Source organism: Betta splendens, chromosome 2 (assembly GCF_900634795.4).
Source record: "Betta splendens chromosome 2, fBetSpl5.4, whole genome shotgun sequence".
Lineage (NCBI taxonomy): Eukaryota > Metazoa > Chordata > Actinopteri > Anabantiformes > Osphronemidae > Betta > Betta splendens.
Window position 1 is genome coordinate 1,318,133 of NC_040882.2, and position 14,739 is coordinate 1,332,871.

Genomic DNA, 14,739 nt, shown 5'->3' on the forward strand with positions numbered 1-14,739 from the left:
TTAGAAAGTTTTGTGTAATTATGTTCGGAATCCCAAAAGATTTGATGAAGAAAATTTCTGATTTCTGACCCAACCCAAATCTGGCTCCACCCCGGTCCAATATCCGCAGCTCTGTCAATAGCTGAGCGTCGTCGCAGTGTAATGACGTCACGTTGCCGTAGAAACAGAATCGGCTTTTGGATGCTAACTGCTAACGCTAGCTAGAAAACTGCGCTGCAGCTTCGTTGTCTGGTGAAGGCTATCAGGTTAACCTCATGTCAGGTAATGATAAAATATTGTTATTTAAGATCACAAATCTGGCGCCAGCAGCTAGTAGCTTTCATTAGCTATGCCTGTAAGAACTAGGTTTAACGTCATACGCGTGGTCATTTGTTTGTGTTTTTCACCAGCGATGATGCAGGAGGTGGAAGCTTTGGTGTTGGTGCTAAAGAAGCAGATGGAGGACCAAGATCTGAACCCGGAGCAGAAAATCAACCTGCTGAACAACGGCTTAACTGGTGAGAAAGTGCACAACGCCAGTAAAAGCCGAGTTAAAGTTTTTTTATGGAGAACAGTGGTTAGGTGCTTTAAGCTTTTGTTGATCTCCACATAGTAATAGGACGCGTCCATAGAAACACAGTTTGTTAGTCTGTGTCTTTTCTCCGTCAGAGGCTCTGAACGCAGCAGCTCTGCAGCCAGACAGCAGCGCGTTGGTTCGTGTTAAGTCTTTGTTGTATGAGAGCAGCGTCCTGAGTCACTGCGTCTCCCTCCTGGATCCCAGACGGCTGCCAGGCCTCCAGGGCGCCGTGGCCAGGCTGGCTCAGCTCACAAGGTAGCGCTGGAGGACAAACACGTGTGATCACATCAGTAACGTTTAAGTTCTGTGAAATGACTCATTACATGTCCTATTAGATCATCATTTATCTATAGTTTTCCCATTCACATAAATGTATAATGGTGCTAATTTAAATTATATTCAGTGGAATATATTTTAAGTCGTTTTAAATATTTATATGCAAGAAAATGTGTTTATTGATTGAAACAGCTTGTTAAATTATGAATTCACCTCTTACATCATTTAAAATCATAAAAGAACATTGGAAAAAAACAATATTAATACAAATACAAAGATAAAGAGTTATACACAGTATTGCTTTGTATTTAGCTACTTGAACTAAGGCTGGTCTAATCTTTATTTGTTTGGTAACTAAAGAAACGTGTTCCTTCCTTTTAAGATTCACAGTTTTATTATTATAGAGAATTCACCTGATTCTGTCTGTTCAGTTCCTGCTGTGTTGGAATGGAACCTAGTGAAAACCTAGTAAAGACCTTTTATAGGCTGTTCCTTCCATCAGTCATGGACAGCCTCCTGTCATTGGCCAGTCAGCTGATGAGGCAAGCAGAGGTGAGGTGCTACAGTCCTCTCGGTTATTAAAAATTAAACCTATTCCTATCCACACTGTAACGCTAATGTACCCTGTCTGTCTGACAGTGCATGTCTCTCTTCAGGAAGGTGATGGATTCTGTCGCCTGGCTCCTCAGGGCTCACACTCAGCTCACAACCCAGGGTCAGTGTGTGTGGCTTACTGATTACAGCAGCAGTGTCATTCGTGGGTCCTGTGGTTTTATATAGTAGTACTACTGTATGTTCTGCTTTAGATTGTCTTAAAGTCTTTGATTAACTTTCACGTGAGAGCTGAATTATTCTGTCTTTGTTGAGCCTGACGTTTCTCTCGTTTGTTTGTTTCTAAGTTCTCAGCTCCACTCACTACGAGCAAATCCAGATGTGGGATGATGTTGTTGTTTCTCTGCTCTGTATTCAGTTGTGGGTCCAGACATGCATAACCAGCAGGTAAGTGTAAGTGTAACATATAGTGAATAATATGAATATTTTACGGTGACATGAAGTAAATGCCTTTCCAACAGCTCCCTATCTGTTTTTAGGGACTTCCTTCTTGGCCTCAGTGACGACTCCATCCTGTTGCTGCTTAATGAGGCTGTTGGACAATTGGCTGTCAACACTGATTCAAATGTGGGCGCTGCCTCTGTAAGACTGATCCTTCTTATGGCCAATCAGCTGGACATCAGATTCCATCCCCTACTTCTGAAATTCAGAGGTTGGTTAATATATTTTTCATATTGCTCATAGGAGCATAATAATATCAAAGGTCAAAGGTGACTATCCATTGCTTTCTTCAGGTCTAGACAGCCTGCTCGACAAAGACTGGCGGGGACGAGGCTTTGACCAGGATGTGGACCAACTTATTGCTCTTATCCAATCTGAAAGAGGCACATTGAGTCACCTACAGGTCTGTTTCTGACATGCCCCAGTCTCCTCATGTTCCTAAAGCTTGTTTCTGTTCTGAGGATCTGAGCCTGCATGTTGTGGGAGGGGTGTAGGGCTTGCTTTATGTCCTCTCTGTTACCACATTACTTCGCAGCCCTAGCTACATCTTTTCACATACAGTACATCTAACTAGGGTTTGTTGAGCGTCTTCTCTACAGGGCCTGTGTGCGAACGAGTCAGTTGTCTGACATGAAACAACCTTGAGTTTGTCCTGAATCAAGTGGTCTAGGTGTAAATGTGTACACTTTTTTCAGCTTTGCTTCCTGCTGTCTTTCTATGTAACTGAGTGCTTGTGCATTGATGGAATTCCTGTTTGCTTCCAAATGGTGTCCTCCCACGAAGGCTATCCTTTCTCTTCTCTAGTCAGTGCCATCTCACGGTTCCCTCCAAGTCTCTGTGAGGGTCCTGGTGTCCTGTTGATTCAAGGGCCATAGTGATCCTGGACAAAAGCTTCCTTTTAGAGACTGGCTTCTCATTCATCAGCACAAGGCAACGCATACATTAGTTTGTTAGTTTGTTATTGTGTGTTGTTACTATTCCTAATACTATTATAGGTTATTGTTATGATGACCATCTCTTAAACTTTGCCTTGGGTTGTTTGTTGTATTGTGTGTTTTCCTCTTCGTCTCCGTCTCCCTCTGTTCCCACCTCTTGACCCGGATGCAGATACAACATGCAAAACAAGGCATCCAGCACCCCACACTATGACAAGATGATATTACAATATTACAAGCTACAAGCTGCTGGACAGTACAGCAGCAGAAGGGTCTGAGCATGCGAGAGGAAACATGGATGCAGTTATGATAGCCCTCTTCTGTTCTTGTATGCAGGCAGATACTGAGCATGTGCGAGCAGCGTGTGTGATCCAGGCAGCCTGGAGGTCGTATCAGACCAGACGCAGAATAAAGAGCCTCAACAGAGTTGTCAGCAGCCTGCAGAGGAGATACAGGTATCTGACCGTCCGAATACCTCTACCAGCACCTGTAATCAGTTAACCATGACAAAGCATTTTCTAGTTTATCCAACAAAATCATACTACCTTTAACCTTTGTGGTCAATCATTTAAAACCTTCAGACAGAACATTACACATTAGCTGGTATTTTGGTAATTGTGTGTTCCAGGGCTCAAAGGCAAAAGCAGCAGCAACAAGATGAAGCAAGGCGCCATCAGGAACTGTTAAAGTACCAGGTAAATATGAAACACTGGTGCAAGCAGCTCTGGGTTCTATTTCACCAGTTTGAACGAACCCTCATGGCTTCAGTAGGTCTACCACCACTCTTACCATAATTCTGCCTTTATGTGTTGCTCTGGGGTTTTAGGTGTGTGTGAGACGTCAGCAGGCAAGAAGATTGTTTCACCAAAAACAGCGACAGCTGCTACAGCAGCTGCCTCCTGGTAAACATTACTGTAGTATTTAGTAATACCATAGTAGCCGTAGTGAACTGAGCAGTCTGCGTGTGTTTGTTCAGATCAGGTGCAGGTGTATCTGCAGGAGTGCGAGCGTCGTGCTGCTGTAGTGATCCAGAGCTACTGGAGAGGCTTCAGAGAGAGACAGCGTTACAACGACAAACATGGGCAGATGCTGAGACAGACCAGCAAAGAGCAGGAGCAAGCAGCCAGAGTTCTACAGAGAGCGGTACCCAGTCCTACTTTAGGCTCACCTCAGCAAAGGAGTCACCCAGACTCTACTACAGCAGCTTAATGTTTGATTTACATCAGTGAAGCTGATCACTCATTCAATATTTAGGTTTTCTACTCTTAACGTGAGCCTAACCTTAGCATTAATGAGGGTCAATCTGTGAGCACCAGTTAAATGTCCTCACTGAAGAAACCATGTTAAAATGTTCTAATATATAACTGTATTTATACTGCACTTGTCAGACTTACATGTAGGACACGGACCAGTAATTACAGTAAATGATATTATGCTGTTAGTGAAGATTTTCAGTCATCTAGGTTATCTGAAAGTCATGTCATGTCTGTTAAATCATATAGTATAAACCCCTGTTGTTCTGCAACTGTTCTACTTTCAGGTCCGTCATTTTCTACAGAAGCCAAAGGCAGCGTCTGTGCCCGTGATGTCGTTCTGGATCGGTCAGACGGGTTTGACAGACAGCCGCAGGGCCGAGCTACAGAGTCGGGTGCAGAAGCATGTGGCTGGGCATCCTGTAAGTCTGCGAACGCTTAATGTCCATCATGCTGCGGGTCCTACTCAAAGACTGGACGCTCCTCTGTCTGCAGTCTCCTCGTGTGTCTCCTGAGGAGTGTGAGCGTCTTCATGAGAAGGTGCAGCAGCTGCTGCTGTTGGAACTGCAGAAAGGAGAGAAGCGGAGGAGGGAGGAGGAGAGGATGGAGGTTCTGCTGGCTCACACACACACACAGCTGGATCTGCTCAGAGGTCTCAATTACTGTCTTCCTTTTTCTTTTAAACAGAAATGATCCACTTGACTTGACTGAGCCCAGATATCCAGACGAGCCTGGAAGTTAATACTTCACCTCATTAACATCCGCAGCAGCATGTTCCCTAGGTTTTTAGTTTTAAAGGAGCAAAATACAAATGTATGTTTTGTGGATGTCAAGGTTTCCTTTAAAGGCTTCTGTGATCATCAACACATACTTATCAATCATCTGTTTCAGTTTTTATTGTCATATAAATCAGCTAAAAAACAGAAGTGTAGACAGAGTGGCATTCAGAAGTTGAGACAATGCTATAAAGCTTAACATAAAATGGACGTTAGAAGACTTAATTAATTAATTAATTAATTAATTAATTGATTATGTTAGTGATCAGATGCATTGGCTGTATACACTCTGTGGATCAGTTATCACAGGCTTCTTCAGCAGTTGTTCACCAGCATCATTATGAGAGTGACCAGGCCTTACTCTCCCCCTCTCTCTACACAGATGCCCCGCCTCTCTCTGTCGTCACAGAAAAGGATGCAGAGGCTTTCATCAGCCCTTCAGGTTCCATCGCTGCTCGCGCCCGTGACGCCCACAATGCCATGCTGCAGGCAGGTCGACTGCCCTGGTGGAAGAACCTGGGAAAGACGGCTGACGGCTTGACCCCCAATCCCCTGGAGGAGCTGGAGGCTGAGTGTGCATTGCGTGTGACTGGTCCAGCAGGAGTCAGCAGACACAGACATGGATGGAACCACTGACTGCTCGGTCCTCGGGACCTGGACGAGACAAGGCTGAGAACTGGTGTTGTTTTATTTGCAATGATTTGCAACTTCATTGGAATCTCTTCAAGACTCACAGTACAGTAATGCTGTGTCTGTTATTAGAATGAGGTGAATGAATGATTAAAGGGAATTCTGTATAAACTTGAACCAAATAGTGAACCGATTATTTTATAGTTAAAGGTCAATGGCCCCGTTCTTGTCAACACATACATGAAGAGAAACTGATTGGAAGATATGGATATGAACTTAAATAAAAAGCTTCTAATGCTGCTGTTAGTTCTGATTTTATAACTGATTGTAATGGTTTTCATTGTTCATACATCAAAAAATCAAACCTCAGACTGGATAAGGATAACGATGTGAAGCTGAAAGATTCCGTGTCTCCGTGACCCCCCCCCCACCTCCTCTGATGCTATGCTTGTAACAAGGAGCTGTAGAGTCATGGGTGGGAAAACATCACTGCTGTAGTGAACAGACTGCAGCAGCAGAGGGAGCCTCCACCTCAGCACATCCACAGGCTCAGGACAAAGACCTGCTGGGTTTATGTTTGCAGCTTGTATAGAGATTTGTTTTAAACGGTCTTCTTACTACCTACACACACTGAATATTCGATTCCGGTTCCCGAACCGGGTGCCGTTCTGAGTTTGCATGTTCTCCCCATGTTCATGTGGGTTCTCCTCCTTTTTTTTCCATGAAAAAACATGCATTAGGTTAATTGGTCGCTCTAAATTGCCCGTAGGTTGGCTACTGTATGATGACTGATCTGATGATGATTCTGCCAGGAGAAAAGATCCATCAGTGCTAAACTGCTAAAGGTTGAGTGAACTAAGGAGCCACTTATCCACTGGAATCACACTGGTCGATATCTGTTTCTGTAATAGTTGTGTCATCCTGCTGAAAAAAGTTTGAACCTGCACTTTGCTTCTGGTCTTTGTTCATTTCCCAGCTTCCTAACAGCCAGACGTCCACTAAGCACCTGTGGTGCAGCTCCATCCACTTCCTGTTCCCACTGCACCCTAGTGAATCGGAAACTGTCCAGTTAACGATAAGGGAGCATGTTTGTAGACTGTGTGTAGACTGAGGTGGAGTCCATCCTCAGGTCTGGAGGAGGATCACTGCCTAATAAACCATGTGGAACCAGCTGGTTTTGGGCAACAATAAGACTCAACCCATCTAGTACATGAAAGCTTCTGTTTACTTGCTTTGAAGCTGGAGGTGTGTCATGTTTTTCCATGGGTCTATGCTGTTTTTGGTTGTTCACGGGTGTTTGAGGCCAGGATGCGTCGGAAGCTGCAGAGGCGTCAGCAATGGACTCCCCTCTACTAGTGTGCTTTACCGGCCACACACTAACTGTAATGAGGCAGAGCTGTCACATGCATCATGGAGAACCAGAAACAAGTGTCGACACATTAATTCATCATCCAGATGCGTCAAATGAAGACTTTGTTGAACGGATGAGATATTTTAGTGCCCATATTAAAACAAGTGGTCTGATTCAGTGGACACTAAAAACATCTGAGTTCAAGTCAACTACTGGGAAATATTTAATTCAATAAATGCCATGAAGGATTAGTAAAATCAGATTGAAGCATCCAAACATGAGCTTCAAACTTCTTAACTTCAGATTTGTAGATTTGTAAACTTTTATTCTTGTGTCCAGCTTCCTGGCTCAGACAGCTGTGACCCCTGTGGGTTTGAATCAATGTGTGCATGTGTCTGTTCAGTGCAGCTCAAGGTCTGAAGGAGTTAATGTTCAGAGGAATGTGGAGAAAAGAGGATTTTTCTCTTCAGTTCAGACTTTCACGTTACCTCCTGCAGCTTCTTCTGCCTCCTCGCCTCCACCTTGATCCTGGTCGTGTCGTTCCTGTTGTCCCAGTGTTTGGGGGGAACCATGTCTGCCTGGCTGAGCTCCTTGCCCAGAGGCGTCAGTTTACCCAGTGTATCCGTACCGGGCCGGGCCAGAGGGATGTCGCTGCCGCGGGCCGTCACTGGCCCGGTTCTGACCCAGGCTCCTCGACGGCTGCTGCAGGACTGCTGCTCTGTGCTGGACCATCAGACGCCGGGAGGTAAAACCTCTTTCAGCTCACAACTAGGAGGTTCCTAGAGTAGCTGTCTGCAATTTAAAAACAGTTAAAGATATGAACAACTTTTGTTTTTAATGAAATCAAACAATTCATTTAGGTTGATTATTTTGGGAACGTTTGCGTCCTTTCAGCTCCAGGTTGTCTTATATTAATATTATGCTCTATAAAGTACTGAAAGCACTAAAATGACATTAATAATAAAGTCAATGATGAATATGTAATGGTTGTTGTGTTGTTTGTCTAGCTCTGGATGAAGTGGTGAATTATTCCCTTTGATAAACAAACTGAAGGATCTCAGCTGAATTCCTCCAACCTTAACATGTGGCTCGTTGTTATATTAACAGTAGGTTTGCCTGGACTCCAACATAAACTGCTGCTTTGTAGGAAGTAAAGGAATAACGACAGGTTCTACAGTTTAAGTAACGTTCGACGTTGATGCTTGTTTTTTTTGTTTTTTTAATATGGTTCAGTATATATACATATATATATATATATATATATATATATATATACCAGCGTTTCTGTGATTCATCTGATGAAAACACATGAGATCAGATTATAGAGCTCTGAGCTGCACGTGGCCGTGGTCACGCTGGGCTGGAATCACGTTAATGCTACTCTGCTTAAATCTCCAGTTACATGAACATGTAATAGAAGGTTAGCATCAAATCTGCAAACTGTCTGTAATCACCAACAGCACGAACTCACAAACGTTCAACAAAGACATTTAAACATAATCCAGTGACATTTAATCAGCACACGCCGACATATAAGACTCAGAAATGACAGGAGGCGGGTTTATTTGTGTGAGTGGCTGAAGCTGAAGGACCCGTCTTCATGTACGGTAGGAAACCTTTTCAAATTCAATAACTTAATAACTCATTCATTAGCTTGATACAGACAATGGTTCTAATAATAAGATACAACTTCATTTAAGGCAGCATGAATGTAGTCACTGAAGCAGTTTAATACTGTGACCTGTGACTGATGCAGTCAGGAAACATTAATAACAGAGTGGGCTGTGGTTTTTATGTTTCATGATTCAGGTTAGAGAGAAAAATGTCAGCGTTCTCCTCTTGTCTGTCTCTGAAGCTGATGTGCAGCAAATGTGTTCAGATTCAGGGATCAGGTGAACTGAGGGACTGATGCACATTTATTCAGAGAACTTGTTCTACTTAGTACACGAGTGTGAATAAAGCAGGTGAAGCAGCCGTTCTCCGTTCAAGGAGACGTCACACGTGATCGTATCAACACAATATAAACACGTTACGCAACAAGCTGCAGGATTAACGTTAAGACGCGGCTTTACTGCGTCAGGACTTAGCTGCTGATCTCCCAGAACCTGCCACAGCCATGGAGCCCCGCAGCCTGGTCACGTCATCAGAAGAGGCAAATAATGACAGCGTGCTTCAAATACACGTTATGTGTCAATAAGTGATGGCAGTGTTTGTTTGATTGTTCCCATCTTCACCACTAGTTTCATATAGATTTTGTCCTTTGTTCTTGGAGGTGGAGAACGATGCTGTTTGCAACGTATTAATGTCGTGCTGCTGTTTGTGGCTCAGCATTAGTAACTGAGTCTCGTGTTGACTTGTTCAGGTCTGTGTGGCTGTTGTTGGGCCTTGCGTCCTCGCTACAAGCGACTAGTTGACAACATTTTTCCAGAAGACCCTGAGGTAAACACACATAAAGGCAGTAAAGATCACAACCATGAAGCTACACACATGTCACTGACGATAATAAAAAATCCTGTGTGTGTGTGTGTGTGTGTGTGCGTGTGTGTGTGTGAGTGCGTGCGTGCGTGCGTGTGTGCGTGCGTGTGCGTGCGTGCGTGCGTGTGTGTGCGCGTGTGCGTGCGTGCGTGTGTGTGTGTGTGTGTGTGCGTGTGTGTGTGTGTGTGTGTGACAGGATGGGCTGGTCAAAGCCAACATGGAGAAGCTGACGTTCTTTGCTCTGTCGGCGCCGGAGAAACTGGACCGCATCGCTGCATATCTGTCTGAGCATCTGACCAGGGAGCTGAGCCGCCACCGCTACGGGTCAGAACACAGGCTGACATTTGCACCGCAGCTTCCACACAACAGAACAGAACGACCCTGGCTCTCCCCGCAGGTACGTGTGCATCGCCATGGAGGCCATGGAGCAGCTGCTGCTGGCCTGTCACTGCCAGAGCATCAACCTGCTGGTGGAGAGCTTCCTCAGCACGCTGCGTCTGCTGCTGGAGGCCGACAAGCCGCACCTGCACATCCTGGCCACCAACTCAGTAGGACTGTTAGGATGCAGTCAGAACCCGTGTTCGCTTCGTCAAATGATTCACCAGCAAAAACATTCACTGTACTAATTAACCATCATTCACTGTCTTTAGTTTGTGAAGTTCGCCAACATTGAAGAGGACACGCCGTCATATCACCGCAGCTACGACTTCTTCGTGACTCGATTCAGTGAGATGTGTCACTCAGAACACGAAGACCCCGAAGTCCAGAACCAGTAGGTTCGAGTTGTTTCTCATCATCACCTGGAACCAGCTTTAAAATATCCAGAGCTGCACCTTTTTTACCTACTTCTGCTTTCACCCATCGGAGCCTCTGTGTTTTTTGCGTTCAGGATCCGTGTGTCTGGCATCCGAGGGCTCCAGGGAGTGGTCAGGAAGACGGTGGACAACGAGCTGCTGGTGAACATCTGGGAGCCGCACCACATGGAGCAGATCGTTCCTGCACTTCTGGTCAATCTGCAGAGACGCACCGACGGCTCAAGGTAAACAGACCTGGTCCTGCTCTCAGGCAGTGGGCCAGCACTAACATGTGGACGAGTGGAACATGGAGCATAAAGTCCAGCTGTGGTTACAACACGGAGCACATCTGGGTGTGGCTGCTTTTTGTCCAGTGAGTCTCCAGCTGAACACACTGAGCTGTGCTTCCGGGAGCTGTTGGGCCGAGCTGCTTACGGACACATTACCAACGCTATCAAGCCTGTTCTCATGTAAGTACACTACGCTCATGCATTAGCATTAGCATTAGCATTAGCAGTCTTATTAGAGGATGTTGATGAGAGGTGATGCTCAGGCCCACATTAACTGACAAACTGAGCCATGAGCATTAACTTCCACCAGGTTCCTCTTTGTGGTTCTAGGCACTTGGACAGTCACAGTCTGTGGGTAGGACGGAACTTTGCTGTGCAGTGTTTTAAGATCGTCATGTTCTCCATCCAGGTCGGTAGCTCCTTAGACGCCTCGTGGCTGGCTCCACCCGCAGTGCGTTACATGTGATACTCTTTCCAGTCCCAGCATTCCCACCTGGTGATCCAGCAGCTGCTGGGCCACCTGGACGCTCACAGCCGGAGTCCAGCGTCGGTCCGGGCCGGGATCGTGGATGTCCTGTCGGAAGCGGCTGTGATAGAAGCTGCAGGATCCGTGGGTCGGTGCTGGTTTCACACTCTGCTGTGAACACGCCGCGCGTCAAACGTAACGCTGCGGTGTCTGTCTGCGTTAGGCCCAACGGTCCTGGAAGTCTTCAACACGTTGCTGAGGCAACTGCGGCAGAGCGTTGACTATGAGCTGACCGGGTTCTATGATGCCACAGCAAAGCACCAGACCAGCTCTGCTGAGGAGAAGACACTGCAGGACGCCGTCATCAGGACCATCGGTCAGACTCTGCTTCCAGCCTCCTGCTGAGGCAGCTTCCAGTCTGTTTGCAGTCTGCTCATGTGATGGTCTCATGTGTCCAGGGTCCTTTGCCAACACACTTCCTGTCTACCAGAGGTCAGAGGTCATGATGTTCATCATGGGGAGGATCCCGGTTCCTGGTATTTACCCTGCGCTGGGATCACCTAACGCAGGGTACTGCTCTCACCTCGCTCGTATTAAAACGTAGTATTGTACTGAAACGCAGCAGATGTGCTAAGACTGTGTCTTGTGTCAGCTTTGAAGGCAGCAGGATGATCCAGGTGATGCTGCTCAAGTCTCTGCTCCAGGTGAGACCACCTCACTCTAGTAGATCTGTGGTTTTAATGATCCAGGGTTGTTGTCATTCACAGACTTTAACCTGACGCCTCCTCAGGTGTCCGAGCGCTACGAGAGCAACAATCTGTTGACGGCGCTGCCCTCGTCCTTCCTGGAGCCGCTGCTGTCCTTTACTCTGATGGAGGATCCAGACATCCGGCTGCTGGTTCTCTCCATTCTCACCTCGCTCCTCGACCGGCGCCACAACGCAGCCAGACTCAGCCTTGCCAGGTCATAGCAGATGCTGAGGCTTTTGGTCTGACCTTCTAATGGAAGAACTGGCAGCACCTAGTGGCAGACAGATGTTACTGCAGGAAGCTGCTGGAATACTTCACCTGCATTGCTGATTAAACCATATGTTAGTTCTGTCTGATTCTGAGAAAACCACTAAACCTTGTATGTATGTGTACAGTTTGTCCTACGATGTGTCACTGCTGGAGCTGAAGGAGGACCGGTCGTCCCGACAGGACAATCTGTTTATAAGAAAGGTGAGAGGAAAACAGGAAACACTGGGTGAGGATTTGGTTGGTTTGATAGAGAAGAAGAAAACAGATCTGAACAACGTTGTTGATGCAGTGATTTGATGGGGTGATCAGTGTGTGTGTGTGTGTGTGTGTCTGTGTGTGTGTGTGTGTGTGTGTGTGTGTGTGTGTGTGTGTGTGCGTGCATGCGTGTGTGTGCACATGCGTACGTGTGCGTGCGTGTGTGCGTGTGTGTGTGTGTATGTGTGTGTGTGTGTTATGTGTGCATGCGTGCGTGTGTGTGTGTGTGTGTGTGCGTGCGTGTGCGTGCGTGTGTGTGTGCGTGCGCGCGCGCGTGTGTGTGTGTGTGTGTGTGTGTGTGTGTGTGTGTGTGTGTGTGTGTGTGTGTGTGTGTGTGTGTGTGAGCAGCATGCTCAGCGTCTCTACAGACACATCTTCCTGAGCTGTAAGGAGGAGAGCAGTGGACAGAACCACTACCAGGCTCTCTTTGTTCTCCTGTCGGTTCTGTGTGTGGAACTTGCCAGTGAGGAGATGGTGGTGGACCTGATTCGACTGGTCCTCGCTCTGCAGGTACTGGGCTTATGGTAACATTCCGACCTGAGTTGACCTGGTACTGAGCGTCCTCCCGTCGTGTTATTGGCTGTCAGGATCTGGCGTTGTCCAATCAGGAGAGTCTGTCAGTGTTTAACCGCTGTGGGATTCATTCGCTCTGTGCTGCCTTCCTCCACCTGCTGTCCAGGCTTTGTTCCACCCCACTGCTCCAGCAGCACATCACGCAGGTGAGCCGCACCCTGATACAGTAACTCAGATCAACTCAGCTCCGGTCACAGGGCAGTGGACTCAGGGCCAGGTCTGCATGTTCCCACAGGTCATAGAGCGCCGTCAGACGGATGCTCCTCACCTGCTGCCTGGAGGCGTCTTCTGTGAACAACCCCGGTAGGACCAGAATGCACCTGTGTGAACTGTCCTCACCCGATGTGTTAACAAAAGCTGGAGCCTAACTTAACTCGGTCTGACTCCTGGGTCCTCGTCAGTCAGCTGTTTGTAGGCTTCTGTCCTGGAATCTGTTGACTCCTCTCATGCTCCAGACTCTCTCATGGTCCACACTCATTAACTATCACTTATTCTAGAGTCATTAACCCTCACATGGTCCAGACTCATTAACTATCACATGGTCCAGACTCGTTAACCCTCACATGGTCCAGACTCATTAACTATCACTTACTCCAGACTCTAACTCTCACATGGTCCAGACTCGTTAACCCTCACATGGTCCACATGCATTAACTCTTTCTTGGCTCCCTTCACTGTGGCTGCGTTCATGTGCGTCAGGCTGCCGGACGCTGAGCTGAAGGTGGATGAAGCTCTTCTATTCATCCAGTCCAAGATCTGCGACTCTTTGACAGGAAGCTCCTACAGCTCTCACGCTGAGCGGGTCAACACGGCTTACACGCCTCAGCTGATGGGTAAGTGTGATGAATAACCACACCAATGTCTACTGTACGTCATGCAGTGGTTTGCAGGTCTGACCTTCTGTGTTTCAGATGAGGATCGTTTGTCCAAGAGGAAGAGCATTGGTGATGTGGTGTCGTTGCAGATAGACATGGACCCTCAGTTCTGTCCACAATCCCCAGAGGTGTGTGTGTGTGTGTGTGTGTGTGTGTGTGTGTGTGTGTGTGTGTGTGTGTGTGTGTGTGTGTGTGTGTGTATGTGTGTGTGTGTGTGTGTGTGTGTGTTACCTATAATGTTTTTTTGCCGTATCTGATCATAATGAGCTTTTTTTCTTGTAGACGTCTCAGACAGAGCAGATCACATTTGAGACCCTGAAACACGCCGTCGGTGAGTGACGTGTGGTTTGGTGCTGTTGGAACAAACTGATCTATTATATTACACAGATCATGGCTGGATGTGTTTTTAACAGAGGACAGAGAAAGCGCTGAGGAGGAGAAGAGGAGGAGGAAGGATGGAGGTGGTGGAGAGGTTCCAGACGGCTCCGTTTGAGGAAATCGCTGCTCACTGTGGTGCCAGGGTGAGTTGGACCCACAGCCGCCACCCTTCACTGACCTTCACACTCAACTCGGTGTCATCATGTTGTGTTTCTCCTTCTCCAGGCGTCGCTGCTTCAAACTAAGCTGGATCAGATCTTCAGCTCCATCATATGTCCTCCTCCTTCTCCGTCTGGATTCTCACTTCCTCGATCAACACCTCTGTACAAGATGAAGTTCCCTGATCTCTGTGTCTATTAGACTGAACCGCTAGGAGACGGGAGGAGCTGCAGACTCTGCATGGAATAAAAGATGCTGCTCTGCTGTGGTTTAACAGGAAAACAGAAAATGTGTGAAACCTCCACGTTCCTTCATTACTGTGTTCATTACTTAATTACCTTTGCTTTAAGCATGAAACTGGTGAATGTTTGATTTTATTAAGTGAGTGTTCAGTTGTGTTGACTCGTACGTATAGTTCAGACAGTGTTAACAACCACGTTTGTTATGTTACTGGATGCAGGTCGTTTTATGTCTTATGTCTAATATGATTATTTATACGTTGTGCAGTAAAGCTTATCATCTATTGATGTTGATGATGTGTGGATGATCACCACGTTTTCAGGTGCAGACCCTAAAATCCTCTTCCTCACTTGTCTAGTTCTCCGCAAATATCTTCCAATGTGTG

General features: G+C 46.6%; 1 protein-coding gene and 1 pseudogene across 2 annotated transcripts; both read left to right on the forward strand.

Annotated features, from left to right (window-relative positions):
• Nucleotides 1-105: 105 nt before the first annotated feature.
• Nucleotides 106-5,800, forward strand: LOC114865920 (IQ calmodulin-binding motif-containing protein 1-like). 2 transcript variants are annotated; one of them, XM_029167454.3, is made up of 15 exons: nt 106-261; nt 390-497; nt 649-811; nt 1,264-1,384; nt 1,472-1,547; nt 1,732-1,831; nt 1,906-2,096; nt 2,179-2,288; nt 3,157-3,275; nt 3,449-3,515; nt 3,647-3,722; nt 3,797-3,963; nt 4,361-4,495; nt 4,569-4,725; nt 5,232-5,800. In XM_029167454.3, the coding sequence occupies exons 1-15, from the start codon at nt 255-257 to the stop codon at nt 5,483-5,485; spliced, it is 1,851 nt and encodes a 616-aa protein (XP_029023287.1). In that variant the 5' UTR covers nt 106-254; the 3' UTR covers nt 5,486-5,800. The 2 variants fall into 2 exon arrangements, with proteins under 2 accessions (XP_029023287.1, XP_029023295.1); XM_029167462.3 differs by having other exon boundaries at nt 1,924-2,096.
• A 1,502-nt stretch (nt 5,801-7,302) lies between these two features.
• Nucleotides 7,303-14,654, forward strand: LOC114851166 (protein EFR3 homolog B-like; annotated as a pseudogene).
• The last annotated feature ends 85 nt before the right edge of the window (nt 14,655-14,739 follow it).

Excerpts from the sequence above, each read along its gene's own strand:
- LOC114865920 (XM_029167454.3), top strand. Across the intron at positions 2,289-3,156 it reads GCACATTGAGTCACCTACAG|GCAGATACTGAGCATGTGCG; the intron begins GTCTGTTTCTGA and ends TCTTGTATGCAG. Across the intron at positions 4,496-4,568 it reads AGCATGTGGCTGGGCATCCT|TCTCCTCGTGTGTCTCCTGA; the intron begins GTAAGTCTGCGA and ends CTCTGTCTGCAG.